This window comes from Hemicordylus capensis, chromosome 15 (genome assembly GCF_027244095.1).
Source record: "Hemicordylus capensis ecotype Gifberg chromosome 15, rHemCap1.1.pri, whole genome shotgun sequence".
Classification (NCBI taxonomy): Eukaryota; Metazoa; Chordata; class Lepidosauria; order Squamata; family Cordylidae; genus Hemicordylus; species Hemicordylus capensis.
The window spans coordinates 18,457,147-18,482,544 of NC_069671.1; the positions used below are offsets into that span (position 1 = coordinate 18,457,147).

The 25,398-nt window shown below is 52.0% G+C and overlaps 3 protein-coding genes across 6 annotated transcripts in view; all 3 read left to right on the forward strand.

Annotated features, from left to right (window-relative positions):
• Window positions 1-1,015: 1,015 nt before the first annotated feature.
• Window positions 1,016-5,531, forward strand: LOC128337823 (glutathione S-transferase theta-1-like). Its single transcript, XM_053279217.1, has 5 exons — window positions 1,016-1,228; window positions 2,077-2,164; window positions 2,806-2,956; window positions 4,554-4,730; window positions 4,997-5,531. The coding sequence occupies exons 1-5, from the start codon at window positions 1,117-1,119 to the stop codon at window positions 5,195-5,197; spliced, it is 729 nt and encodes a 242-aa protein (XP_053135192.1). The 5' UTR covers window positions 1,016-1,116; the 3' UTR covers window positions 5,198-5,531.
• Window positions 5,532-5,787: 256 nt separating this feature from the next.
• On the forward strand, window positions 5,788-8,248 carry LOC128337825 (D-dopachrome decarboxylase-like). Of its 3 annotated transcripts, XM_053279220.1 has the most exons (4): window positions 5,788-6,079; window positions 6,349-6,524; window positions 6,983-7,010; window positions 7,847-8,248. In XM_053279220.1, the coding sequence occupies exons 1-4, from the start codon at window positions 5,972-5,974 to the stop codon at window positions 7,955-7,957; spliced, it is 423 nt and encodes a 140-aa protein (XP_053135195.1). In that variant the 5' UTR covers window positions 5,788-5,971; the 3' UTR covers window positions 7,958-8,248. The 3 variants fall into 3 exon arrangements, with proteins under 3 accessions (XP_053135195.1, XP_053135197.1, XP_053135196.1); XM_053279222.1 differs by lacking the exon at window positions 7,847-8,248 and having other exon boundaries at window positions 6,904-7,010; XM_053279221.1 differs by lacking the exon at window positions 6,983-7,010 and having other exon boundaries at window positions 5,793-6,079.
• Window positions 8,249-9,409: 1,161 nt separating this feature from the next.
• The window catches only part of CABIN1 (calcineurin binding protein 1), a 57,859-nt gene continuing 41,870 nt past the window's right edge, over window positions 9,410-25,398 (forward strand). For both annotated transcript variants that reach the window (XM_053279197.1, XM_053279198.1), the window contains exons 1-16: window positions 9,410-9,706; window positions 11,486-11,547; window positions 12,028-12,120; window positions 13,191-13,304; window positions 13,664-13,798; window positions 14,550-14,730; window positions 14,820-14,949; window positions 16,265-16,414; window positions 17,232-17,509; window positions 18,372-18,540; window positions 19,669-19,805; window positions 20,557-20,774; window positions 21,314-21,392; window positions 22,763-22,959; window positions 23,788-23,937; window positions 24,910-25,104. In XM_053279197.1, the coding sequence (XP_053135172.1) occupies window positions 11,545-11,547; window positions 12,028-12,120; window positions 13,191-13,304; window positions 13,664-13,798; window positions 14,550-14,730; window positions 14,820-14,949; window positions 16,265-16,414; window positions 17,232-17,509; window positions 18,372-18,540; window positions 19,669-19,805; window positions 20,557-20,774; window positions 21,314-21,392; window positions 22,763-22,959; window positions 23,788-23,937; window positions 24,910-25,104 (2,229 nt within the window). In that variant the 5' untranslated portion in view covers window positions 9,410-9,706; window positions 11,486-11,544. The remainder of the gene's footprint in view (window positions 9,707-11,485; window positions 11,548-12,027; window positions 12,121-13,190; window positions 13,305-13,663; window positions 13,799-14,549; window positions 14,731-14,819; window positions 14,950-16,264; window positions 16,415-17,231; window positions 17,510-18,371; window positions 18,541-19,668; window positions 19,806-20,556; window positions 20,775-21,313; window positions 21,393-22,762; window positions 22,960-23,787; window positions 23,938-24,909; window positions 25,105-25,398) is intronic.

Consider the following 25,398-nt stretch of genomic DNA (forward strand, 5'->3'; position numbering starts at 1 on the left):
CCTAAAGATGGGGCAAGCAAGGGTGCTGCAACAATTGTATGGAGCAGGTAGGGGGAGAATGTCCCTAGGTCCCTGAAGGGGTGGGTGGGGGTCAGGAGCCCATCTTTACTTTCTGTCCCAGCAACACCCATTCCGACATGGCTACACCCCTGTGCAAGCTTTTGAGTTTCACAGAGCCCTTTGTCAGGCAAAATGTGTGTGCGGGGGAGGCCAAACCCCAAACTGGGGTAGCAGCTTATTGACATGTCAGGCTGGTTGGAACTGGAGCTGATCTTGCTCCAGCATGACTTGTCCCCTTAGCTAAGCAGGGTCTGCCCTGGTTTGCATTTGAATGGGAGACTAGAAGTGTGAGCACTGGAAGATATTCCCCTCAGGGGATGGAGCCGCCACTCTGGGAAGAGCAGAAGGTCCCAAGTTCCCTCCCTGGCAGCATCTCAAAAAAAGGGCTGAGAGAGACTCCTGCCTGCAACCTTGGAGAAGCCACTGCCAGTCTGTGAAGACAATACTGAGCTAGATAGACCAAGGGTCTGACTCAGTATATGGCAGCTGCCTATGTTCCTATGTTGCAGGCAAAACACACATTTGCACTCCAGAGGAGATCTAGGTAGTAGCACCCAGCCAGACTCTGCACTGCAGAAACGGGGCCCTGAGATTATCATCACTATAGCACACCGTGGGAGGGCTGCGGCACCTTTGCCATGTCTGTGTGCATCCCACAGGTGCAGGGCCTTTCCCCTTGCTGAAAAGGGTGGTTCATGACCGGAGACAGAGCACCTTCCCTCTGCTTGGGTGCCCCCCACCCATCGCCCAGTAAATGTGAACCATCTTACACACTGGAAAGGTCAGAGCAAGGGCTCCCATCCAAGTCCCAGCATCTGCTTAGTCTTCGTGGCTCCCCCCGCAGAAGTTGGCTCCTCTGTCTCCTGCCCAGAGGGCCAAAGGTTAGGGAAACTTTTAGTCACTTGCTACCTGGCCTGGCTCTCTCCTAACTGGCCGGCTGGATTCCGTCAGGGCAGTCGGTTGACTCTGCGGGCCAATCAGAGGCTTGGGCAGGTGTTTCTGTTGGTCCCACCTGCAAGGGGCCCGGTCCTCCATCCAGCCTGCTCAGGGCCCAGCATGGTGCTAGAACTCTACCTGGATTTGCTGTCCGAGCCTTGCCGAGCCGTCTACATCTTTGCCAAGAAGAACAACATCCCTTTCATGATGAAGAACATAGAGATGATGAAAGGTAACCTAGATGTGTGTGGGGGGGATGGGGTTCGGCCTGCCCCTGCCCCTCCCCAAAAGTCATCTTGAAGCCCCATAACTCCCCAATGGGGAGTTTCAAGGGGACTAGAGGGCAGCTAGGATTGGGCACATCCTGCCCCCACAACAAGTAATTTGAGGGATTTGTAACTTGCACCCCTTTTTGGTGGGAGGGCAAACCATGTCCTCTTCCATGGAGCCTCCGTGCCTAGAGGCAGACGAGCTCTGAATACCAGTGGCTGGAGACAAATCAGATGTGAGGGAAGTTGCCCTCCTGCCTGGCTTCTTGGCTTCCCCAGGGCTGTCTGGCTGAGCCTCTCACTCTGACCCACCGGGTCCAGGGCTGCTCTTAGAGCTACCTTCTTCCCCTCCTCTTCCATATACGCCTCTTGAGCCCAGAGCCTTGTTCGATGGGGCCAGTTGGCCAGCTTCTTCCGGGTCTGAAGCCTCAAAGGAAGTCCGGTGTCAATTCCAGTGTCAATTCCAGCCCTGGCTAAAAAACTGGTTCCTTAGACATTCTGAATTATCAGAAGGCCGGGTGACGACCCTTTATAGGAACCCAGTGCTCGGTGGGGGTGTGGGGGTGTGCTTTGGGAGAGGGACTTCTGCTTTTTGGGTTGGTCTGCAGCTTCTTCCACCTGCATCCCCTTCAGCCCCGTTGGCTGAAAAGTGGGGCATCAATCTGAGAAGAAAGGCAGGGGCAGCCCCAGTTATTCATAAAGAGGAAGGGTGGGACACATGAAGATTTATGTTGAGTCATATCTGATTCGCATGTGATTGGGTCACCTCTGATTTGCATTGCTGTCTTCTGCCGTGATTTATCAACTTTAGGACAACTGTTCAGCGAGGAGTTTAACAAAGTGAACTACCTAAAAAAAGTGCCAGTTCTGAAAGATGGCGACTTCATCCTAGAAGAGAGGTAAGACCAACCCAAGGGGCGTGTGTACGGGAGAGAGGGAGAAGACAACCCCATCCCCTTCCCAGCCCCATTATTATGATACATGTCTTTATCGAAACTATTTGATGCCCAAAGTGGTCTTGTCCTAATGTTCTGCCCCAGCAGTAAACAAGCCTAACCACTTCTCTTTTTACATACTGACATTTATATAGTGAGAACTAAAAAATCAACATTGAGTGTCTTTTCTCAATTAAAACGGTGACTTTGAGCTGTCTAACAAATGTCCAGAACAAAAAAATAATAATAATTCCCCACTGTTAGAGTGGGAAACAGAGTGGGACTTTGCAAATCTGCTGGATCTACCTGTATTTCAGGTAAGGTGTTCGGAGGAGTGCAATCTAGGGCAGACAGATTTTCAACCGACTATTGTAAACTTGGTGCGTTGCAGGCATTAGTGGGGAGAGGTTTTGCCTGCCCACTGCTGCAAGCAAGCACAGCTGTAGGACTGATAATTTTCGTGTAATCTGCCCCTATCCTCCCCGCTAAAAAACTGTGGGGCAATTCTCACCGCCTGGCTACTGCAATGGAAGAACATTCGGGAAAAGCCAAAAGTTGTCAGGAAGCTTGCCTGGCCACTCTGACTCTCCTCTTTGGCCTGACAGCATAGCCATCCTCCTATATCTGACCCGGAAGTACAACACGTCCAGTCACTGGTACCCCCCTGACATGAAGCAACGGGGCCGTGTGGACGAGTACCTAGCCTGGCAACACACCACCATTCGGGCCTCCGCTTCCAAAATCTTATGGCTTAAGGTAAGGACAGGGATCAACATCCTGAGCCCGACCGGATGGCAACAAAAGGGAAACATGACAGAGGTCTATACCAGGGTTTCTTAACCTTGCCCAGGGTTGCCAGAACCTAAGGGGTATACTCGTGGGTCAAATGGGCCGTAAGCCAGAATTTGCCTTTTTTAAAGCCAAATCTGGCCACCTAGCCTTGGACCCCCAGATGTTGTTGGACTACAACTCCCAGAATCCCCAGCCACAAAGGCCATGTCTGGGGATTCTGGGAGTGGTAGTCCAACAACATCTGGGGGCCCAAGGTTAAGAAACCCTGGTCTATACGGTTATGCATGGCGTGGAGAGAGTGGACAGAGAGAAATGTTTCCCCCTCTCTCCCAACACTAGAACCAGGGGTCTAACTGCTGGCCTGGAAATTTAGGACTGACCAAAGGAAGTTCACTCAGCGCGTAGCCAATCTAACCGAAACCTGGCAACCTAGTAGGGTTGCCATGTTCAAGCTTCTCAAATCCGGGTGGCCTAATCTGCATATGATACAAATTATGCGGGGGGAACTAATTTGCATTTTATTTACTTATGTATTTATTTGACAGATTTGTCTACTTTGCTCTCCTTCTCTGCCCTCCCATGTGATCAGATCTAGAGTAAAATCCGGGCAATCCGGGGAGTGCATTTGAAATCTGTGTAAATCTGGGTGGGGTTTAGCAGCTGGGTGGAGGAGCCAAAATCTGGGGTTACCCTAAATTCCGAGGGACATGGCAACCCAACAACCTACCCACCCCTAAGAGCAAATCATGTAGCAATCCAAACTTTGCTAGAATCATTTTTGATGCGGTTTGGCCATTTCTGGTCACTTAGTTAATACTGTTTTAATGGTTTTCATGCTGTTTTAAAATATATATATATATTTAAATTTAATTGTAATGTTTTAAACTTTTCATTTTTGTTTTAACTAATGTTTTACTTTCTGTTTTTACTTTGTTGTAAACCGCCCAGAGATGTAAGTTTTGGGTGGTATAAAAATATGTTAAATAAAACAAACAAACAAACAAATGTACCCCTTTGCGGGGAGGAGATCTCCGGCCCCTCTGAAAAGCCCTTGCTGGCCTGCCTGGCTTTTCTGCTGTCAGTATTCGGCACTGCAAGGCCCAGGAGACAGTGGCAGATCCTGTTGAGGCTAAATGTAGCTCCCTGATTAATTGTCTATTAGGCCTCTCTGAAGATTTGGCCAAAGCTGGATACTCCACGCAGCCCCCTGGCGGCATGGAGAGGTGGCCGTTCTCAGAGTTTTGCCCAGTGCTGGTTCAAGGGAAACGGAGCCTTCTCAGGCCCCAGCACCCTCTTGGAAGGTGTACATGGCGCTCTGGGAAGTGCCGTCCCTGCCAGCTCTCTCCTCGTAGGGCCCCACTGGCCTTCCCAGTCCTCCAAGCTGCTGCGGAGGCTCAACTGGACTCCCTTGCTTGTAAAGGGCTTGCTCAGCTGTGGGGAAAGCACAGCACGGAGGAGAGGTCAGTGCAGTGGGGAGAGGCGATGGTTGCCCCCACTGGAAGAAGAGTGAAGACCACAGGTGTGTGTTCTCAGCATGGCCACCACCTGTGGTGTGGGGCAGGTGGTGATCCCCCTCTTCTTAGGTCATTCAGTGCCCCCCGAGAAGATGCAAGACGCAGTGGAGGACCTGAACACCTCCATCCGGAAGCTGAATGAAAAGTTCCTGCAAGACAAGCCGTTTATTCTTGGCACAGAGGTCTCCCTGGCCGACTTGGTGGCCGTGGTTGAGCTCATGCAGGTAAGGGAGTTGTAGTCCAATAACATCTGGGGGCCCAAGGTGAAGAAACCCTGCCCTAACTGGCTTCAGAACATGAGGGCTAGCTGTCGGATTCCACCCCACTTCCTCCCAGGCAGTCTGGAAAGCACCCTGGACTCTGGAGGTGCTGCCGGGGGTGGAATCTGGGCCCTTCTTCCGGATGCAGAGCAGGAGCTCTTCCACTGAGCTGTGGCCGCCGCCCCCCATCCTCACCGGTGGAGGCCTGACGAGCCCCCCTCTCTCTTTAGGTGGTGGGAGCTGGCTGGGACATCTTTGAGGAGTGGCCTAAGCTGCAGGAGTGGCGCAGGAGGATCGAGGTCGCCGTGGGGAAGGAGCTCTTCCAGGATGCCCACGCACGGATCCTGAATCCCCAGGAGCTGCGCAACATCAGCATTGACCCTGCCCTGAAGGTACAGATGAAGCCCATGCTGCTGAAGATGCTGAAATAAAACAACGCCCTTCTGGACTCTTCTCTGCCTCTTTCTCTCATACGGCCAAGCCTTCTGCCCCCCCCCCCTCCTGCCAGTGTTCTCTGTAACAGGGATTCCCAGATGTAGTTGACTACAACTCCCATAATCCCCCGCTGCAAAGATGGGGATTATGGGAGTTGTAGTCAACAAGATCTGGGAATCTTTGTCCCGGAGTCCACCCACATTCTGGAGCGGAGTGGGGTGGGTGGGTGGGTGGGGCCGGGATGCCTTGCAAATGAAATACATCTAGCTTCTACACAAGATCCGAAATTCTGCAAATTTCAGAATAAATCATGCAAGGCTGCAAACCCTCGACTGGTATTCCAACTGCCTTCTTCTCTGGGGATCTTTTGGCAGGGACTGGGCTGGCAAGGGGCACAGAATCAGGGCAAGTCTGAAGTTCAAGGCAGCCCAGACGTCAGAAAGAGGAGGAAGGGCAACTTTTCCCTAAAAAGTGGGGATGCAGCTTGTCATGGGGGGTGGAGAGAAGCTGCACCTGTTGAAAGTCCTCTTCCGGGCGGGGAGGGGAGGGGAGGGGAGGGGGGAGGCGGGGGGCAGGGAGGGAGGGAGGGTGCGAGGCCAGGAGGAAGGGGAGGCCGGACTGGGAGGCGCCTCCGAGGGGGCGTCTCCCGGCCCAGCCAATGGCCAGCTTGGAGGCGGAGAGAGAGGCGGGGCCGGAGCCGCCGGCCAGCCCGCTCTGCCTCCTCCCGGGTCCCTGCTCTCTGTCCTTCCCGCGGGCCGCAGCAGCGGAAGATGCCCTTCATCGAGCTGGAGACGAGCCTGCCCGCCGAGCGGCTGCCCGCTGACCTGCCGGCCAAGCTGTGCTCGGAGGCCGCCACCATCCTGGGCAAGCCTGTGGAGGTAGGAGCGCCAGGCATGGCTGGTCCCCTTTGCTAAGCAGGGTCTGCCCTGGCTTGCATTTGGAGGGGAGACTTGCCCTGCGAGCACAGGGGGGTGGAGCTGGACTAGATAGGCCTTGGGTCTGCTCCAGCGGGGCTGTTCGTGCATTCTGTTACAGCAGGGGTAGCTTTATTGTGGCTGGGGATGGTGGGAGTTGTCGTTCAACAGCCGCTGCAGAGCCAAGAATATTGGTCTCCATCCCTTTCTCTCCCTACCCTGCCCCGCCGCAGAGGGTGAACGTGACGGTGCGGAGCGGGCTGCAGATGGTGGTGGGGGGCTCAGCGGCACCCTGCGCCCAGCTGAATGTGGCCTCCATTGGCGTGGTGGGCTCGGCCGAGCAGAACAAAGGCCACAGTAGCCGCTTCTTCGACTTCCTGACACGCCAGCTAGCGCTGAGTCCGGACAGGTGAGCTACTAGGGCCAGGGATGACTGCAAGGGGTAGCAGACGCTCCTCCGAAAATATTTCCTCTTCTGCCATCCACCCGGCCAGAATTTGCCAGCAAACTCTTCGACAATACAGTCGTAGCATATTAGGATCTTCTGGCTCACCTAATGGTGCAGCAGGGGAATGCTTGACTAACAAGCAGAAGGTTGCTGGTTCAAATCCCTGCTGGCACTATATCGGGCAGCAGCAATATAGGAAGATGCTGAAAGGCCTCATCTCACACTGCGTGGGCGGAGGCAATGGTCAACCCCTCCTGTATTCTACCAAAAGAAAACCACAGGGCTCTGTGGGCGCCAGGAGTCAAAATCGACTCGACGGCACACTTTACCTTTATATTAGGATCTTAGAGCTTGAACTGATTATTTGAAAAGGCTTCTGTTGTCTGAAGAAGTTTCATTTGCATTCTCCTCTACCTCAGAACAAGCTGCAGAAGTCAGGGCAGCAAGGTAGGTAGGAGACCCATTAATTACCTTACCTCTATAGGTCCTGAATTATATAGCATAGCAAAATCTTTGCTCTCCTAATAACAGTCTTGGTTGTCCCTTTGTTCCCCCAGACAAGTGTTTCGAAAGTTGCTTCTCCTAGGGGTGGCCCTTGGAGCCTGAATTGCAGGCTGAGGTAAAGTGCAGCTCTTTGGAGTTGTGCCCCTGCTGACGGGCCTTGAGGGCAGCCCACTTTAAATGGGATGCTGGCCACCCTCTCTGCTGCTGCTGCCGCCACCAAGGATCTTGTTTCCGCTGGGCGGCAGCCCTGTGTGTGTCATCCAGGAACGATACCACAGAGCGAACCGAGCCTGGATGAATGGAGCATGCAAGGTTCCAGGGACCCCCTTTCAACAGAGATGCCAGCTCAGGCAAAGATTGGGTGCCCAGGAGTAGGTTTAAATCCAGCCAGAGCTGCATGAGAGTAAAGGTGGCATCTTCCAGGGCTGTTGTGGGAATTGGAGATGTTGCCACGCTGCTAGGAGTCTGGAATGCAAAGAAAGAGGACAGCATTGCTTGTCATCCGGACTTTGCTGACAGACAGACCCCCCCCCCCAGCCCATAGCTAACTGATGCCTGCCCACCTACTGGGCAAGAAGCTGAGACTGCAGGAAAGGGGAGCAGCTTGGCCCTCTTCTGCACCTCTAGCATTCTGAAACGGCTCCAAGGCTCCAAAGCTCTGCTGGGGTCCTCCAGGAGGCAAACCCCAGCGAGCAACCCACAGAGTCCAGCAAAAGGGACGAAAAGGCGGCTCTGGAGAGCTCAGCTCATCCCCCCTCTTCCTTTTTCCTCTCCCCTAGGATCCTCATTCGGTTTTATCCACTGGAGCCCTGGCAGATTGGCAAGAACGGGACCGTCATGACCTTTTTGTAAGGAGGCTGCCAAAGCAGCTCCTCCAGGGACCAGGCTGAGAGGCTGCGAGCGCCGTCTTGCTGTGAAGCACAGGGCCTTCTCTGGCACAGCCCTTTTCCAACTAGGCAACCCAGCTCCCAAAGCGGGAGCATCCACATGCACAGAATTTCCCCCTTGGAGGCTGGTGCGCCTGCGTGTGTCCTGTGCTACACCTTGCGCTGTCCGTGTTTTGCTTGAGGCCCTTGGTTTGTGTCAGGCTGGCATTTCTCTGTTGTCACCTATGTTCACACGGGAGCCAGTCAAGTCACAGTTTGTTCGCCGTTGGCTTGAAAATAAAATGCCCTTCTTCACTTTTTGAATGGTTTCTTCCTGAAGGCTGGGATGGGGATGAATCTGGACATGGGGGACTTAACTTGGTTTCCCCCTCAGCCGTGGGATTTGCTGGGCAGATGTGAGTGTTGTGCTCCCACTTTGCTGCAGGAGCTTCAGAAATGAAGAGTAACAGCGGAGCAGTTGAATCAGTCACTGCTGTTTTGTACCTTGGCTGCAGTTTTTTTGAGATGCATCTGCAACAATTCTTCATATTACTCTTATTTATTTATTTGTCAAAGGCACAGCCTGCTTTGGAAGCTGGCTGAGGTACCTATAATGTTCTTCCCCACCCTCCCCAGCCTGTGTTAAAAATTCAAAGCAGTCCCTGACGGAGAGCATTTGTGTACATGTAACTGCCACATGGGATGGGACCCTTCGCTCAGGGACAGACCATCTGCTTGGCATGCAGAAGGTCCCAAGTTCAATCCTTGGCAGCATCTCCAGGTGGGGAGGAAAAGCTCCTGCAAGAAACTGCTGTCAGTCGGTCTCTAGATAGCACTAGATGGACCAAGGGTCTGACTCTGTATAAGGCAGCTTCCTATGCACATTGGAAAGCTATTTTTATTGAACAACCGCTTTGCTCAAGCTACACATGGTTGATTTTTTAGTTTGGGGGATGATATTATTTTAGGGAACCGGAATGGGGTGTGTGTGTGAATAGGAAGGTGCTGGAAGGCATCATTCATCTCATATTGTGAGGGAGGAGGCAATGGCCAACCCCTCCACTATTCTACTGAAGGCAACCACAGGGCTCTGTGGACGCACAACTTTACTTTAGTCCAAAAACAGCTGGGGGGCCTAAGTTGAGCAGGCCTGCCTTGGGGGCTAGCCCCTGTTGGTGGGGTTGCCCTATGGGAAAGAGGACAGGTCTCTTCCGCCTGTGCCTTTAAGAGATGCCCAGGGATTTGCAGCAAGGGCAGCGTGTCATGCAGGGGAAAGAAAAGCCGCACTTGCTGAAAGCCCCTCTTTGGGGCAGCCCTCAAAAGGAGCAGCAGGAGATCTGCCCTCTTTCCCAGGGGGCAGCCCTACCTGTGGGCGATGCTGGGCTAGGGGGTGAACTCCCTTTGCTGCTAGAGAGGGGGCGGGACGCTGCTGTCCAATCACACCTTTAGGTTTCCCTATGCGTCACTTCCTCTCAAGGAAGGCCGCTTCCCCCAAAGGGCAGGAAGTCCCACCCGCAGGCAACGGAGCTCTGAGTCTAGGGCTTTCTTCCGTCTAGGATGGCCTTTTTGGCGGGAACGCAGACGGCTGCCTCGGCTCCACCTTTCGCCGCCCTTTCTCAGTACCCCGCTTTCCCATTGGGCGGCCGCTGCCGGCCAATGAGAGGCCGCCTTGCTGCCGGGGCCGGGTCCTCCGCCCCCTCCCCCTGGTCGGGTGTCCTGCTGCTCTCTCCGGTGAAGCAGCCACGCCTCCGCCTCTCGACAGGCGGGAGTCCGGTAGGTGCAGCCCTCGCTTGGGCAGCTGCACTTGCCGGGTTTTTGCCTGGCGTGGCTTCAGCCGAGGGAGTGGGGAATGTCTCTGGTGGAGGCTGCCTCCCCTTCCCCGCTGAGGGGCTGCTGTAGCCCAGGCAAGGCCCCTCCTGGGCTCCAGAGCCTAGTCCAAGGGCCGCCTTGCTGCAGCTCGGTGTAGCCATTGCCTGAGTGAGAGACATGCAGAAGCTTCTCCCAGGTAGCACCCCTGGGCAGCCTCTGCGGACAGGCCTGGGAGAGACTCCCCTCGGCCACCTTGGAGAAGCTGCTGCCAGTCAGTGTAGTAGGTGATGCTGAGGTAGATGGACCGAAGGGCTGACTCCCTATAGGACTCTGCTTCCTGCCGTAGCTCAGCGGTTGAGCCTCTGCTTTGCATGCAGGAGCACCTCCCAGGGTGCACCCCTGGGCAGCCTTTCCAGGCAGGGCTGGGAGAGACTCCTCTCGGCCGCCTTGGAGAAGCCTTTGCCAGTCAGTGTAGGGCCAGGGCTGCTCCACTTCGGCCCTCCTGCGGATGTTGGCCTACAGTCCCCATAACCCCTGGCTATTGGCCACTGTAGCTGGGTATTATGGGAGCTGTAAAAACAGCTGGGGGGGGTGGGCCTAAGTTGAGCAGGCCTGGTGTCCGCCATGCTGAGCTAGATGGACCGAAGGCCAGACTCCCTATAAGGCAGCTTCCTGCGTTCCTAGCGTTATTTGGAGAGAGGGCTGTAACTCAGTGGTAGAGCATCTGCTTTGCATGCAGAAGCTCTTAGGTTCAGTCCCTGGGAGTGACTCCAGGCAGGGTTGGGAAAGACTCCCTTTTGTGACCTTGGAGAAGCTGCTGCCAGCCAGTGTGGGGAATACTGAGCTAGATGGGCCAAGGTCTGATTTGGTATAAGGCAGCTTATCATCCTGCCATGCCAGCAGTTGGCAATTTGTAGACAGGTGAAGCATCTCTGAGTGCCCCCACCCCAAGCCCTGCCTCGACAGAAACTCCTTAAACAAGGAGGCTGTGAGTGGTTCAAGGGGCAGGACTTGCTTCCAGACAGTGCAGCCCTCAGCATGTTCTCGGGAGTAAGTCCCATTCTCAGTGGGGCTTACTCCATTTAAGTGTGCATCCAGAATCTACAATGGGATTTGCTCACGCTCCTCCTTCCTGCTGCTTCCTTTGTCCTCATTTCTGTTAACAGGAATGTTGCAGGCTTCTTGGGGCAGAGACCGGTCCCCCTTCCCCTTGGCTCCCTCTTTGCAGTGCCTGTTGAGGGATGGTGGCATTGGAAGAAAGGAAGTTGGGACCTTTTACTTGGTTGCCATCTTTCACCTCTGGTTTGTGCTCAGAATTCTGAATTGGTCATCAGTCCTAAATCAGTTTGTTTGCGAAGATGGCACAATTCACTCTGGGATTATCCAGACTGAACTGAGCACATTCATCATGGACTGTGTTTCCACTAACACCCTTCGAAATCAGCCCTGAATTTGCCCACCACGCTGGGCAGTTCCTGATGCAACTTTCTAATGTATGCAATCGCGTTCTGTAGCCGCTGCCATGCATTTTGTGCTGTTTGTTTGGAGAACTTGGCAGCTTCTCCAAGATACATCAAACTCAAAGTAGCATTGGAATCTTTTTAGTTGGAAGTTCCCCATCCATGGAGGGAAAAATAGAAGGGGAAAGAGGTGTGTGGGTGGAGCAACTCTAATGTAGGGAAGGGTATTTGAATTGATTAGTAAATGTTACTTGGTGCACTAAATAAGCCTCTTGCTCCTTAGATTCAAATGTGAGCTGATTCTTCAGAGGTGGTGAAGGACCACGATTGCTCTCTGCAAACATGGTATGATAAAGCAACTGTTGGCTTTTTGTTTACTTAGAGAAGACTGGTATGAGTCTTCTCTGTGAAAGCAGGATGCTGCCCAGATAGTTTTCTTGCTCGACACTTCATTATTTGTTGGAATACAGCTTCTCTTTCTTTTTTCTGTGTTTTTTCCCCTATGCTTTTTCTGTGATCAGATAGTTTTCTGTTGGGTGTCTGCATGTGCTTATGTTATTTCTTCTGTGTTAATTTCCCTGAGTAATGAATGGATGCAGAAGCTGAACCGCAATTTATGTATCTATCCAACAGCTTCTCATGGTATCTGGTTCTCTTCTTTATGCAATGCTTACTGAAGTGTATTTAGGTCTGCCGTAACCTTGTTTTTTCTTTGCTTGTGAATGGGGAATTTTTTGAGTGAAAAATCACTGAAACGCTGGTGGTAAGACAGACTGGTTTGTCCTAATATTTATTATTTGGTTTTGTGCTTTGTCTCACTTCTAGATCAGGATTGCAGCACTGAATGCTAGCTCTACTGTTGAAGATGACCATGAAGGGACCTTTAAAAGCCACAAAACTCAGACAAAGGAGGCACAAGTAGGTGAAGCCCAGTTCTCTAAATCTAAACTATAGAATCCTTCTTGGAATGGAGACACTATAATTCTCTTTTCTACAGAATCTGCACTTTTTCTAATACCAGTTGTCGTTGTCCCATTCCCATAGCCGGTCAGTGAAATGGGTCACCAATATTCCCTGTAACAGGGATTCTCACATGTTGTAGACTACAACACTCATCATCCCCAGCCGAAGGCCATTGCAGCTGGCGGTGGTGGGAGTGGTAGCCAACATTTGGGAATCCCTGTTACAGGGAACCCTGGTCACAAGGTAGCCATTTCTGTGTACTCAGTGAATTTCCTAGGTATGCAGAAAAAGTTTAGTTTGCAAATCACAAGAAAAAGATGACAAAGTGGCCAGGAGTGATGAGCGTGCTTAGTGGCTTCCAGAGCCTTCAATTTTTACGGGCAGGTGAGCATCGGTTAGAAAAGAAAGCTCTGATGGGTGAAAAAGAAAAGGGGGGAAAGAAAACTGTGGTGGGTGAAAAGTAGCCAGTTCAGGCCCCAAATGGACTATGCTAACCTGGTGGAGAAGTTTGGGTGATGGGGTTGCAGAATGTGCACCAAAAGATTTAAAAAATAAATAAATACCCACCCTATATGGGGGGAGGCATGCCGGGGTGGGTGGGTAGGATACCTTCTTTCTCACTCTCCAACAATAATCTATCTCTGCTATCAAGCAGCTGTTACATGTTACAACACTGTGGAGAAGGGTTTCAAGAGGGTGGGAAGGGAAAAGGGTGCCCTATTTCCTCCCCCTGCCCCTTCTGAATCTCTTCCCATGCTCCAAACAGTGATTCAAGGCTCCTGTTCCAAGCTAGCTGAGACCTTGAATAAGAGCACTTCAGCCTGGGGCTGCTGATGCAGCACCACATTTTGTGGCGGGGTGGTGTTTGTTTGTTTTTTAACAAAAGCTACAACTTGATTTGCGTGGACTTTTCTGAGCTTTTCCATTTCTCGTTTTATCTGCCTCATATTCCACTTGGGAAGTAACTTGGTCAACCTGTTGCAATTGTAGCCACATGGTTGTTTTTCTCTCTCCTTGACATCCAGGAAGCAGAAGCATTTGCCTTGTATAATAAAGCCCTGGACCTTCAGAAACATGACCAGTTTGAAGAATCGGCCAGAGCTTATCATGAGCTACTTGAGACTCGCCTTTTGCGAGAGGTCAGTGAAATATGTTTAATGTAAGTCAGTCTCAAAAAGGAGAAAAGGATATTATCTCAAAAATAATATGGCTTATCGGTCCAGAGTCTGCATTTGGACACTCAGGTGGTTTATAATAATTTTAGCTACCTTTAAAAATTGTTGGTTCACCACCCTGCGGTCCTAGGATGAAGGGTGAGAGCCAAATGTAAATACATATAAATAAATTTGCGGCCTGTGGTTGTAATGACTGTGGCTGTCCCTGTGCCTTAGGTGGCCTTGAAGGATGCCGGCTGCTAGCTGGTGAGAGTCTAGCGGTTCTTCATGATTAAGGAAACCCAGATTCTCTCCAAGTTGCTTCTCTTGTTTACCGTCTCCAGGCAGTTCCATCTGGGGATGAGAGAGAGGGATTAAAACATCCAGGCCTGATGCTAAAATATTCTACGTATAAAAACTTGGCCCAGTTGGCAGCACAACGAGACGACTTGGAGACATCCATGGAGTTCTATCTGGAGGTACAACCTGTTTTTACGTTTCCTCGGGCAGGCATTGAGGCGGAGAGCTGGTTTTGCAGTTGCAAGCATGAATTGTCCCCTTTGCTAAGCAGAGTTTGCCTTGGCTTCCATGTGGGGTGACTACCGGTGTTCCCTGTGTCAAGGATTCCCAGATGTTGTTGACCACAACTCCCATAATCCCTAGCCAAAGTTCATTGCAGTTGGGAATGAATGGAGTTGTAGTCAGCAACATCTGGGAATCTCTGTTACAGGGAACACGGAGGACTACATGTGAGTGCTGTAAGGTGTTCCCCTTAGGGCAGGGATTCTCAACATTGGGTCCCCAGATGTTATTGGACTCTAACTCTCAGAATCCCCAGGCCCAGTGGCCTTTGGCTGGGGATTATGAGAGTTGAAGTCCAATAACATCTGGGGACCCAATGTTGAGAATCCCTGCCTTAGGGGATGGGGCCTCAGCTCAGTGGTAGAGCATCTGCTTTGCATGATCACTTCCTGGTGTCTCCAGATTGGGCTGAGAGAGACTCCTCCCTGAAACCTTGGAGAAGCTGCTGCCAGTCAGTGTAGACAGTGCTGAGCTAGATGGACCGAGGGTCTGACTCAATATATGACAGTTTCCCATGTTCCTGGGTGCTGACACCTTCCGAAACACCTTGCACTAGGGTCCTGCCACTCCATGTAACTGTTACAAGTTTTCATTCTAGTTGGCACCCTTGACACCTGCAAGTGTTGTGTCTCCCCCCCCCCCCCCCAGGCTGTAATGCTGGACTCCACCGATGTCAACCTGTGGTACAAGATTGGTCATGTGGCCCTCAGGCTCTTGCGCCTGCCTCTGGCACGACACGCCTTCGAGGAAGGGCTCGCGTGTAACCCAGATCATTGGCCTTGTCTAGATAACCTCATCACTGTTCTGTACACGCTCAGTGACTACTCAAGTAAGCTGTGCTCTTTTATATAAGATTAAATTCCAAGCATGAAAACAAAGGATCTACTCACTGACTTCCGATTCTCTTGCTCCCCTCAGCATGCCTGTATTTTATCTGCAAAGCGCTGGAGAGAGACTGCCAGTACAGCAAAGGCCTTGTCATTAAGGAGAAGATCTTTGAGGAGCAGCCGTGCCTCAGGAAGGACTCGTTAAGAATGTTCCTGAAAGGGTGAATTTCTTCCAGAGCTCTTGCAGTTAACTTTTGATTCTGAAGTTCCTCCACACTTAGGAACACTCTGGCGGATCTGCCAAATCGCGGAGGCCTTGGGGGTGTGTGTGTGTGTCTGTTTTTATAGCTGTTTTCTGACATCTTTAAGACGGCTTCTTGTTGTCTTCAGTATCTTGCTATGTATAAGAACTGAATGTCTGCTAAACGCAGACTGCTTAGCGAAGGGGACAGTTCATACTCACGACTGCAAGACCAGCTCTCTTCCCCAAGGAATTATGTAGTACATACACGTTGTTGTTGTTTATATACTGCTTTTCACTGGAAGAAGTCCTCAAAGCGGTTCACATAGGAAAAAGAACCAAGAAGAAGGTGCCCTGTCCTCAAAGGACTTGCAGTCTAAAGAGCAACCCAAAGTAGACACCAGCAGCAGCCACTGGAGGGATGTTGCGGTGGGGCTGAGCAAGGCCAGTCGCTCTCCCCCTGCTCAACACAAATGCAGCAGTCACCCCGTCCTTCATTCAAGCTGCTTCCTATAGGGCTGCCCTATGGGAAAGAGGTCTCCTGCACCTTTAGAGGTAAAATGTGCCCTCAAGTTGATGTCGACTCCTGGCGACCACATTGCGCTGTGGTTTTTCTTTGGTTGAATACAGGAGGGGTTTCCCATTGCCGCCTCCTGCGCAGTATGAGATGATGCCTTTCAGCATCTTCCTAATCGTTGCTGCCTGATATAGGTGTTTCCCATAGTCTGGGAAATAGACCAGTGGGGATTTGAACCGGCAACCTCTGGCTTGCTAGTCAGGTCATTTCTCCGCTGCGCCATTAGGTGACAAAAGAGGGGATTTCAGCAAATGCAGCTTTTCTTTCCTCGGCATGACAAGCCACGCCTGCTGCAAGTCCCTCATTGGGTGTCTCTTAAAAGTACATAAGAACAGCCCTGCTGGATCAGGCCCAAGGAGGCCCATCTCGTCCAGCATCCTGTTTCCCACAGTGGCCCACCAGGTGTCTCTGGAAGCCTACAGGCAGGAGTTGAGGGCATGCCCTCCCTCCTGCTGTTGCTCCCCTGCTACAACTGGGACTCAGAGGCAAAAGTACAGGAGACCACCTTTCCATCCGCCAGTCCTAGCTTCCCACATCTGGTATGCATCCTGGGGCGGAACTAGCCGCAGTTCCGATGGCCTGGCCGCTTCCAGAGTTGCTGCTCTTCAGGTGCTGTCATAACGGGATGGTTTTACTCTTGTCCTGCTGTGTGGTTTTCAGACTGACTGGCTTTAAAACACGATCTGGATAGCTTGATGGGTTTCCCTTGACTCCCCAGTGACATGTCGATCCACGAGGTCCACGTGAGTCCGTCTGAAGCCAGAGCGGTCCTGGAGGAAGCCCTGGAGTTGCGCAGGAAGAGGCAGGCTCTGATGGCGCGGAAGAGGGAGCCGGACCTGAAGCTTTTCCAGCCAATTTCTCTCTTCACGTATGTCTCAGCTTCGTATGTGTTTGTTTTGGCCGAAGGTCCAAAGTGCATTGCAACCTCTTCATAGTGACTTCTGAATATTGGGACAGAAAGATTCCGAAGATTTGGCAGTAAGAATCTTGCTCTATTAACGCCCCATGGGTCAGCTAGCTGTCCTTTCCCTTGTGTGCATGCACATTTCCTCACACCCACCAGGTGCACCAAGATCTGCTGGGTCACTGGTGTCCCTTCCCAGAAGTTATTGACGACAACCAAAGGCCACTGCAGCTGGGGATGCTGGGAAATTGTAGTCGCCAACATCTGGGACATCCCCGTTACAGGGAACACTGCTGTTAACTGTCTTATCTGGAGGTCCTGAAAAAGGAAGTCCTTTTTCACACCGTACGTAATTAATCTACGGAATTCTTTGCCAAGGGATGTGGTGATGGCCACCAGTTTGGATGGCTTCAAACGGGGCTTAGACAAATTCGTGGAGGACAGGTCTATCGATGGCTACTAGTCTGGTGGCTAGAGGCCGCCAACAACCTCAGAGGCAAGATGCCGCTAAATACCAGTTGCAGGGGAGCAACAGCAGGAGGAGGGGTTCCTCAGTGGCCCCTGATGGGCCGCTGTGGGGAATAGGGTGCTGGACTGGATTGGCCTTAGGCCTGATCTTATGGCCTTGTGTGGGGAATGACTGCTTCCCGCTGTCTCTTGGTCTGGCATCACACAGCCCATCCCTGCACGTGGCAGTAGACGGGGCGGTGGTGAGGAGAGGGGTGCCCTGGCACGCGGGTAAGTGCTGGGCTTGTGAAAGTCACGGTGTGCTCTTCTGCAGGTGGACCTGTCTAGGGGAGAGCTTGATGGCCATGTATCAGCACCTGACGACCTGCGAGCCACCCCGGCCCAGCCTGGGCAAAAGAATTGACCTCCTGGAGTACCAAGATCTGGAGCAGGGCTTGGCTGTGCCTGCCATGTCAGCTCCAGTCAGCGTTATCCAGCCCAACCCCGTCAGCACTAACCCGGTGGTGTCCGTGACCGAGCCGTTGCTACCATACACCCCAGTGACACCAAACTTCCCCAGTCCGAATATGCTGGAGTCAGTCAACCCCACAGGTGAGACAAACCTTGTTGTGCCAGGTGGATAAATCCCCTGGGTTGGCGTTTCCTTGGGTGAATTAATGCCTACGGGTGTAGAGACCCGTCACTCAGCATTTCCAGAGGAGGGGAGGTCCCACTTGGGAACGGAAGCTGTAAACATTCACCTACACCAGTGACCTTCGATGTATTTCATGTGGGAGCCACTTTGGCCCAAACAAAACCCAAACCTGAGAGCCGTTTCCCACTGTGCTGATCTCCGCACAGTGCTGGGCTTTTCTCCAGGCTGGGAAGGTCCTTTAGGAGAGAGGGAGACCTCTCTTAGGAGGACTCCAGCCGAAAGGGCTACACTTCCCAGCACTCTGTGCGCACCTTCCGGGGTGGTGCAAAGGCTTAGGCGGGCTCTGTTTCTCTTAAAGGAGCCCCCGCCCGCCACACCCCCATTGCTGGGCGGGTCACAGCACTGTCCAGTGAGGATGGCCATTTCTGCATGGTGCCAGAGGGACTGTGGAGAGTTTTCAGCTTTGGCTGAAGCTTCAGGAGCCTTAGAAAGTATTGGGGAGCTGCTGTTAGGGTTGATGGGGTCCCCACTGGCCCCTGGGCCTTGCAGTGAAGAGCGCTGCCCTACACTCTTCCCCAATCACGTAGCTCTCTTTCACACCAAAATATTCTGCTTTGCGGCAGAAGCTCCCAGCATCACCAGGTCGGGCTGGGAAAGACTCCTTCCTGCAAGCGTGGAACGCCCCTTCCAGTCCGTGTAGACAGTACTGAGCTTGATGGACCAAAGGACTGGCTTGGTACAAGGCAGCCTCCTGTGTTTTGAGAAACTGTGTCCGAGCGCAGCCGGTCTGATGTGCGGAAACCCCTTTCTGCCTCCTAGGCGATGCCTCTGCAGGCGACAAGTCGAAGAAGGGGGTCAAGCGGAAGAAAATCACTGAGGAGAGCGGCGAGACAGCAAAGAGGCGGTCGGCCAGAGTGCGGAACACCAAGAGCAAAAAAGAGGAGAAAGTGGACTTCCAGGAGCTGCTGGTGAAGTTCCTTCCGTCCCGGTGCGTCAGGCCCTTGCTGCTCGCGGATTGGCGGTGGTGCCGCTTCTGAGATTATAGCAGAGCAGCTCAAAGACGCTTGCCTCCAGCCTCAGAGGCAAGATGCCAGTTGCAGGGGAGTAGCAGCAGGAGAGAGGGCATTCCCACATGCTCCCCAGAGGCATCTGGTGGGCCACTGTGGGAAACAGGATGCTGGACTAGAGGGGCCTCCTTGGGCCTGACCCAGCAGGGCTCTTGCGTTCTTAAGCGCCAAGCCTCATCTTGGGCAGCTCTGTTTTATTTTCTTATCTGCCATACTTATATAGCGCTTAACCCTTGCATCTCTAGATGGCTTACACTAAAAAAAAAAAGTAAATACAACAAAAGTTAAAAGCTGGCAGCAGAAAAAAACATTTAAAAACATTATTTTTAAAGTTAACCCAAACGGGTGTGTCTTGAGTAATTTTTTGAAGACAGCCAGATGCAGGAAAGCTCTTGTTCTGACAGGGAGCGCATTTCAAAGTTCTGGAGTGGCTGTAGCAAAGGCCTAGTTCCAAGTTGCCCCCAAATGAACCAGCAGCAACTGCAGTCAAACCTTTCCTGAACATATCAAGAAGCAACAGGATTCATGATGGAGGCAAGCTCTTAAGTGCCCTAGTTCAAGAAACGACTCCCCATGTTGAGACCAGTGTTCTCTGTGACAGGAATTTCCAGACGTGGCTGAGTACAACTCCCATAACCCTCAGCCAAAGGCTGTTGCAGCTGTGGAAGCTGGGAGTTGTAGTCAGCAACCTCTGGGAATCCCCGTTACAGGGAACACTGGTTGAGACTATCTGACGGGCTCTTGTGGTCACCCTGGCCTGGGCCACTCTAGATCTGGTTGTTTGACGTCTATTGGCCATGATTTTTAGGTGGTGGTGTAAATTGTCCCAATCATACAAGTCAGCAATAACCAAAAGAGGTTACAAGACATTATCATCCCCCTCTACCTTGCTTTGTATTGTGCTAAAATACAACCAGCTTCTCGGGATTAGAGGTTGCTTGCAGATTGGCCATGGACTGCTATAGATTGATTTAATTTCTATATCGGCATCACGACGGCTCAGCAAAGGTTGGAGCATTTATGCTTCTGGTTTTCCACATTGCTTTTAGCCTGAGGAAGCTGGATCCAGAAGAAGAGGATGGTCCTTTCAGCAGCTATGAAATCCAGTCAGAGGCCAAGGAAGAGAATTTCCAACACATTGGCTCACACAGGATGTCGTTTGACGCGACTGCCTGCATGGAATCTGGTAAGAACTTTCTGTGACAAAATGTGTGTGTGTGTGTGTGTGTGTGTGTGTCTCATTTTAGAATTTCATTTAGTAAATATTTGTATGTATGTTTGTTGTAAGATATGCTGGAGGTTTTGTTCTGAATGTAGTAAACGGCAAAAGCACTGTGGCGATTGGGCAGTGGGGATTCTTAAGCAGATAGTGGGAGGAAGGAGTCTGTGACAGATCATTTGGGGTGAAACTGTTTCTGCCTGGGAGATGTGCTTTATTATAGTTCTATGTAAAGGAGAACTATTTATTTCAAATAAGAATAAATCCTTGGTGGTAACTTATCCTGGGTGGCATCGTTTCCTGTCCATTCCCACATGAAGATAGGATTGTTTTGCCAAGAGCATACAGCTGCCCTGAGACACTTGCAGGCTCAGGATGAGTGCTGAAAGTTTCTTCGGGTTATGGCAGTGGCTGACGATAACTCAGCTAAAAATGTCTCAGAACCTCATGGTGATATGGTGTCGCACTTTCTTTGGCTCTTGGGCCTAAGTGGTGCAAATCCTTAAATAATTTCCGTTGAGTGTTGTTAAATATTAGCCCGATCAACTCAGCTTCTGTACTGGTTGCTGAAGCTCTCTTGACTGTCTTGTGCTGAGTGGCTTTGTGGCGAAGCCTCTGGCAGGGAGCTGCTGTGAGGTCACAGAATGTTTGCTTCATGCAAGGTAGGTTGAGAGTCTCTGGTCACAGCCATGCCCCCCTGTGCTGGTTTTTCTCCCAGAGAGGCAGGACGTGCATAAATTCCTCTTGGCGAACTTGAACAACGGAGGCATCCTGGAGCTGATGATGAGGTACCTGAAGGTGATCAGCCAGAAGTTCCTGGCGAAATGGCCCCCTGGCTTGTCCGAGGTGGTCTTGAACATCTACAACAGCTGGAGGAAGCACAGCAGCAGCCTGCCGAACCCACTCCTCAGGGACTGCAGCAACCAGCATATCAGAGTAAGGGTGTGAAGTCACTCTGTTGCCCTCCAGCAAAAAAATTGAGGCAGGAGAGTTCTCTTTAAAAAAAATCCCCCTCTCTTTTCTAACAAAGAAACAAGTGTTCTCAAGGTACGTTGGATATAAAGGGGTATCCTAGCAGTGTGTGTTCATGTTCATCCTCCCTCCTCCCTCTCCCACCTTTTCAAAGTGGCAATTCTCTTTATTGAGTGAGGGGAGAGCAACTGGCCCTGTCCCTCCCCGGCACAGCATCCCTCCAGTGGCTGTTGCTGGTGTCTTATCTTACATCTCTTTTTTAGATTGTGAGCCCTTTGGAGACAGGGAGCCATTTCATGTATTTATTTATATCTCTGTAAACTGCTTGGGGAACTTTGGTTGGAAAGCTGTATATAAACATTTGATTCTGCTGCGGAAAGAGTAGCAGCCCGGCAGCTTCTTGGAATGGAAGAAGCCACACTTTCCCTGGCTGGAAGTAGAAGGGGAGCTGCTCCCCCCCCACCGAGGTCTCCCTCCACCCGCCTCTTCTCTTCTCTTTCTAGGATATGATGCTGATGAGCCTGTCCTGCATGGAGCTGCAGCTTGATCAGTGGCTGCTGGCCAAGGGGAAGAGCTCGACAGGTGAGGAAGAGCTGGAATGTAGCAGGCGCTCCGGGGAGCAGCAGAAAGCTGTGTCTCTGCTGGCAGGAAATTCCCCATGGGACCCCATAGTGGGGGCTGTTTCCCTACCGGGGATGCATGAGCTGGGGGGGAGCACCCTTTTAAAGTGGTGACTAGCACAGGGAGAGCAACTGGCCCTGTCCAACCCCAGCACACCTTCCAGTGGCTATTGCTGGTGTCTACCTTGTTTGTGTGTTTTTAGATTGTGAGCCGGGAAGCTCACAAGAGCTTTAGATTGGGGACAGGAAGCCATCTTTTGTGTTGTTTTTCCTGTGTAAAGTGCTTAGAGGACTTCTGTGGAAAAGTGGTATAGAAATGCTTGTAGTATTTATACAGGTAGCTTATGCTTTGCATGCAGAAGTCTGTTGGCTGGTTTCCCCCCATGTGTCTAATTTTGTCATATGGCAGTGGGTGGCATACAAGCAATTAAAAAAAGCATCAAAATGTGTTAAAACAGTAATAAAAGCAGCATGGTTGAACAAAAATGCAGCAACAACCAACCAGAGCATCGAGAGCAGTTAGTGATCCTACACAAGACCCAAAGGCCCAGAAAAGTCTTTTCTGGCAACCTTAGAGGGAGGATTGCTCGTCTTGTGGAAGCAAGCATGAATTATCTTCTTTGCTAAGCAGGGCCTGACCTGGTTTGTGTTTGGATTGGTGACTATCCAAAGAGTCACCACTGTTCCCTCTAAGAGGGATTCCCAGATGTTGCTGACTAGAACTCCCAGAATCCCCAGCTGCAATGCCTTTTGCTTGGGGATTATGGGAGTTGTAGTCAACAACATCTGGGAATCCCTGTTAGAGAGAACACTGGTGACTACATGTGAGTGTTGTAAGATATTCCCCTTAGCGCAGGGGTGGGCATTAGGCAACCTTGTTTCTCCAGCTGTTGTTGAACTACAACTCCCATCATCCCCAGCTGCAATTTGTTGTCTTTATCTCATTGTCATGCTCCACCTGTGCACGGTGCACCCTGTTCTCACAAATGAGGCTCTGTCGACCATGGTCAGCCTTGCACAGAGTGCATTGCAGTCATCCAGTAGTTTATCTGCAGTGTGTCAGCCAAACCAACCACATTTGCTTATGGCTACAGTAATTGAAAAAGTGGTATCGTGCCTGATCCTGTTACCCCTGGAATTGCCTCCCCATGCCTGATTCTGTTACCCTTGGAATTCTCCCAGGTGTTGAGTCTTATCCTTCAGGTGCATGTTTTGGGTTAACTATGCCTGATGCTCATCTATAAACTTGGTCTGTGATTGATCTCTCTCCTCTTCTGGCAGGATATGTGAAACTTGTGCTGGGAAGTAAAAATAAATCAATTGATGTTTCAGTGTCTCCCCGGAATGGCCCTGCTTCTGCTGCTGGCTCTGCGAATGGCAAATTTGGTCCTGATTTCCCAGGCACCCACTTCTTGGGGGATTTGCTGCAGCTTTCTTTTGCCTCTTCCCAGCGGGACCTCTTCGAGGAGGGCTGGCTGGAGTTTGTGGTTCGAGTGTATTGGCTGAAAGCCCGATTCCTGGCACTTCAGGTTTGTGTTTGAGCTTCCAAAAAGTACACCCTTTTTTCTGTGAATTTAAAAACCTCGTGAGGCAGTGGCTTCTTGAGAGTGATAAGAGCCCCTGCATTGCAGGTAGGAAATCCCAGGCCAGGGAGGAGAGCTGGTTGCGGTAGTGAGCATGAATTGTCCCCTTTGCTAAGCAGGGTCCACACTGGTTTGCATTTGGATGGGAGACTATATATGAGTGCTGTCTACTGTAAGATCTTCCCCTTAGGGGATGGGGCCGTAGCTCAGAAGGCAGAGCATCTGCATGCTTGCCTGCAGAAGGTCCCAGGTTCAATCCCTGGCAGCATCTCCAGGTAGGGCTGGGAGAGACTCTTGCCTGAACCCTTGGGGAAGCCGCTGCCAGTCAGTGTAGACAGTCCTGAGCTAGATGGACCAAGGGCCTGACTTGGTATAAAGCTATGTGCCTGTCAGCATTTCCAGGTAAGGTTTGGGGAAAGGCCCCTTCCTCTCTGAAAAGGGGGAGTTCCTGCCAGTTGGCGTGGACAAGACTAAGCTCGATGTGGCAGCGATCTGGCTTGGTGTGTGTTTGGGAAGTGATTTTGAATCTTCTCTGAGGGATTTATAGCAGGGTTCCTCCTTGGAAAACAAACCCTGGGCGTTGATCTGGATGGGCACGCAGCAGGCACCCGGGTCTGGTGTCAGGAAGGTGGGGAAAGAAGAGGCTTGGACCCCAATGTCGTTCCCCACCTAGGCCATCTAGGTGGGGGCTCCTGGAGGGTGGAGCCGAGGGCCGAAGCCGCTTAAGGCCATGGCTCAAGCCGACGGAAGTCTCTCTGGCTTCTTCTTCCCCAGGGCGACATGGAGCAGGCCTTGGAGAACTATGACGTCTGCACAGAGATGCTCCAGAGCTGCGCTGCGGTGCAAGCCAAAGCTGGCCACGAGCAAAACGTCTTGATCCGGTTGCCGAACCTCCACGTGGACTCCGTGGTCTCTTTGGAAGAGGTAACGCCGTTTGAGGAGGATGCCCTTTCTGCCCCGGCTTGGCTGGCCTTGCCTCCTTTCCGGGGGGGCCCAGAGCACGGTCTGAAGCAGGGGCAGGCCGCCTTGGCTCTCCAGCTCTTGCTGAACTACGGCCCCCGTCCTCCTGGCTGGGGATGATGGGAGTTGCCAAGGCGGCCTGCCCCTGGTCTTCAGGACACAACACAGCCGCCTTGTTAAAGCTAAGCAGGTCTTCGTGTGGTCAGCACCTGGATGGGAGACCCATATATGCCCCCTTTGGGGATGGGGCCGTCACTCAGTTCTGGAGCATCTGCTTTGCATGCAGAAGGTCCCAAGTTATATATATAACAAGTATTTATATACTGCTTTTCAACAAACATTCCCAAAGCGGTTTACATAGATATAAATAAATATACATAGATACAAATAAATAGAGATGGCTCCCTGTCCCTAAAGGACTCACAATCCAAAAAAAGGAAACATAAGATACACCAGCAGCAGCCACTGGAGGGGTGCTGTTCTGGGGATGGATAGGTCCGGTTGCTCTCCCCCTGCTCAGTAAAGAGCATCGCCACTTTTAAAAGGTGCCTCTTTGCCCAGTTAGCAGGGGTTCCCTCCCTGGCGGCATCTCCGGGTATGGCTGGGAAAGACTCCTGCCTGCAACCTTGGAGAAGTTGCTGCCAGTCAGTGTGGACAACACTGAGCTTGATGGAATAAGGATCTGACTCAGTATAAGGCAGCTTCCTATGTAACGTTTCACAGAGCGAGCTCTGCTTGCATGCAGAAAGGTCCCAGGTTCAATCCCTGGTGGCATCTCCAAGAGAGGGCCGAGAGAGACTTTGGAGAAGCCGCTGCCAGTCTGTGTAGACCACCCTGAGCTGGGTGGATCAAGGGCTTGGCTCAGCAGAAGGCAGCTTCCTGAGCTGGGCACCCAAATGGGGCTTGCCTTGCTCCATGTCTGTGTGACTCCTGCAGATCGACAAGAACCTCAAGTCCCTGGAGAGGTGCCAGTCCTTGGAGGAGATCCAGCGCCTGTACGAGGCCGGCGACTACCAGGCTGTGGTGCAGCTGCTCCGCCCAACCCTGAGCTTCAGCGGCTACGGCAGGACCAAGCACCTGGAGTTCGTCATCTCCATCCCAGAGAGGCCGGCTCAGCTGCTTCTGCTGCAGGTTCTCCCTTCTGCCTCCCCCTCCCCGCCGCCCTGCCCTGCACGGATGACTTGGTTCTGGCAGCGCTGTGGGAGCTTGATCCGTTGCTAGCGTAGGCTGTCGAGGCAGAGACCGGCCTCCTCGCTCTCTCCCACGGAGGTGCTTCTCTCTGTGCAGCTTGGAGGCTTTGTGGCGCTCTGGAGTCGGGCCCTCCACGACTGTGGGTGAGGCGGACCTCCAAGGAAAGACTTGGAAGTGTGGAGAGCCGGTCTTGCAGTAGACAGTAATTAGGTCGATGGACCGAGGGTCTGACTC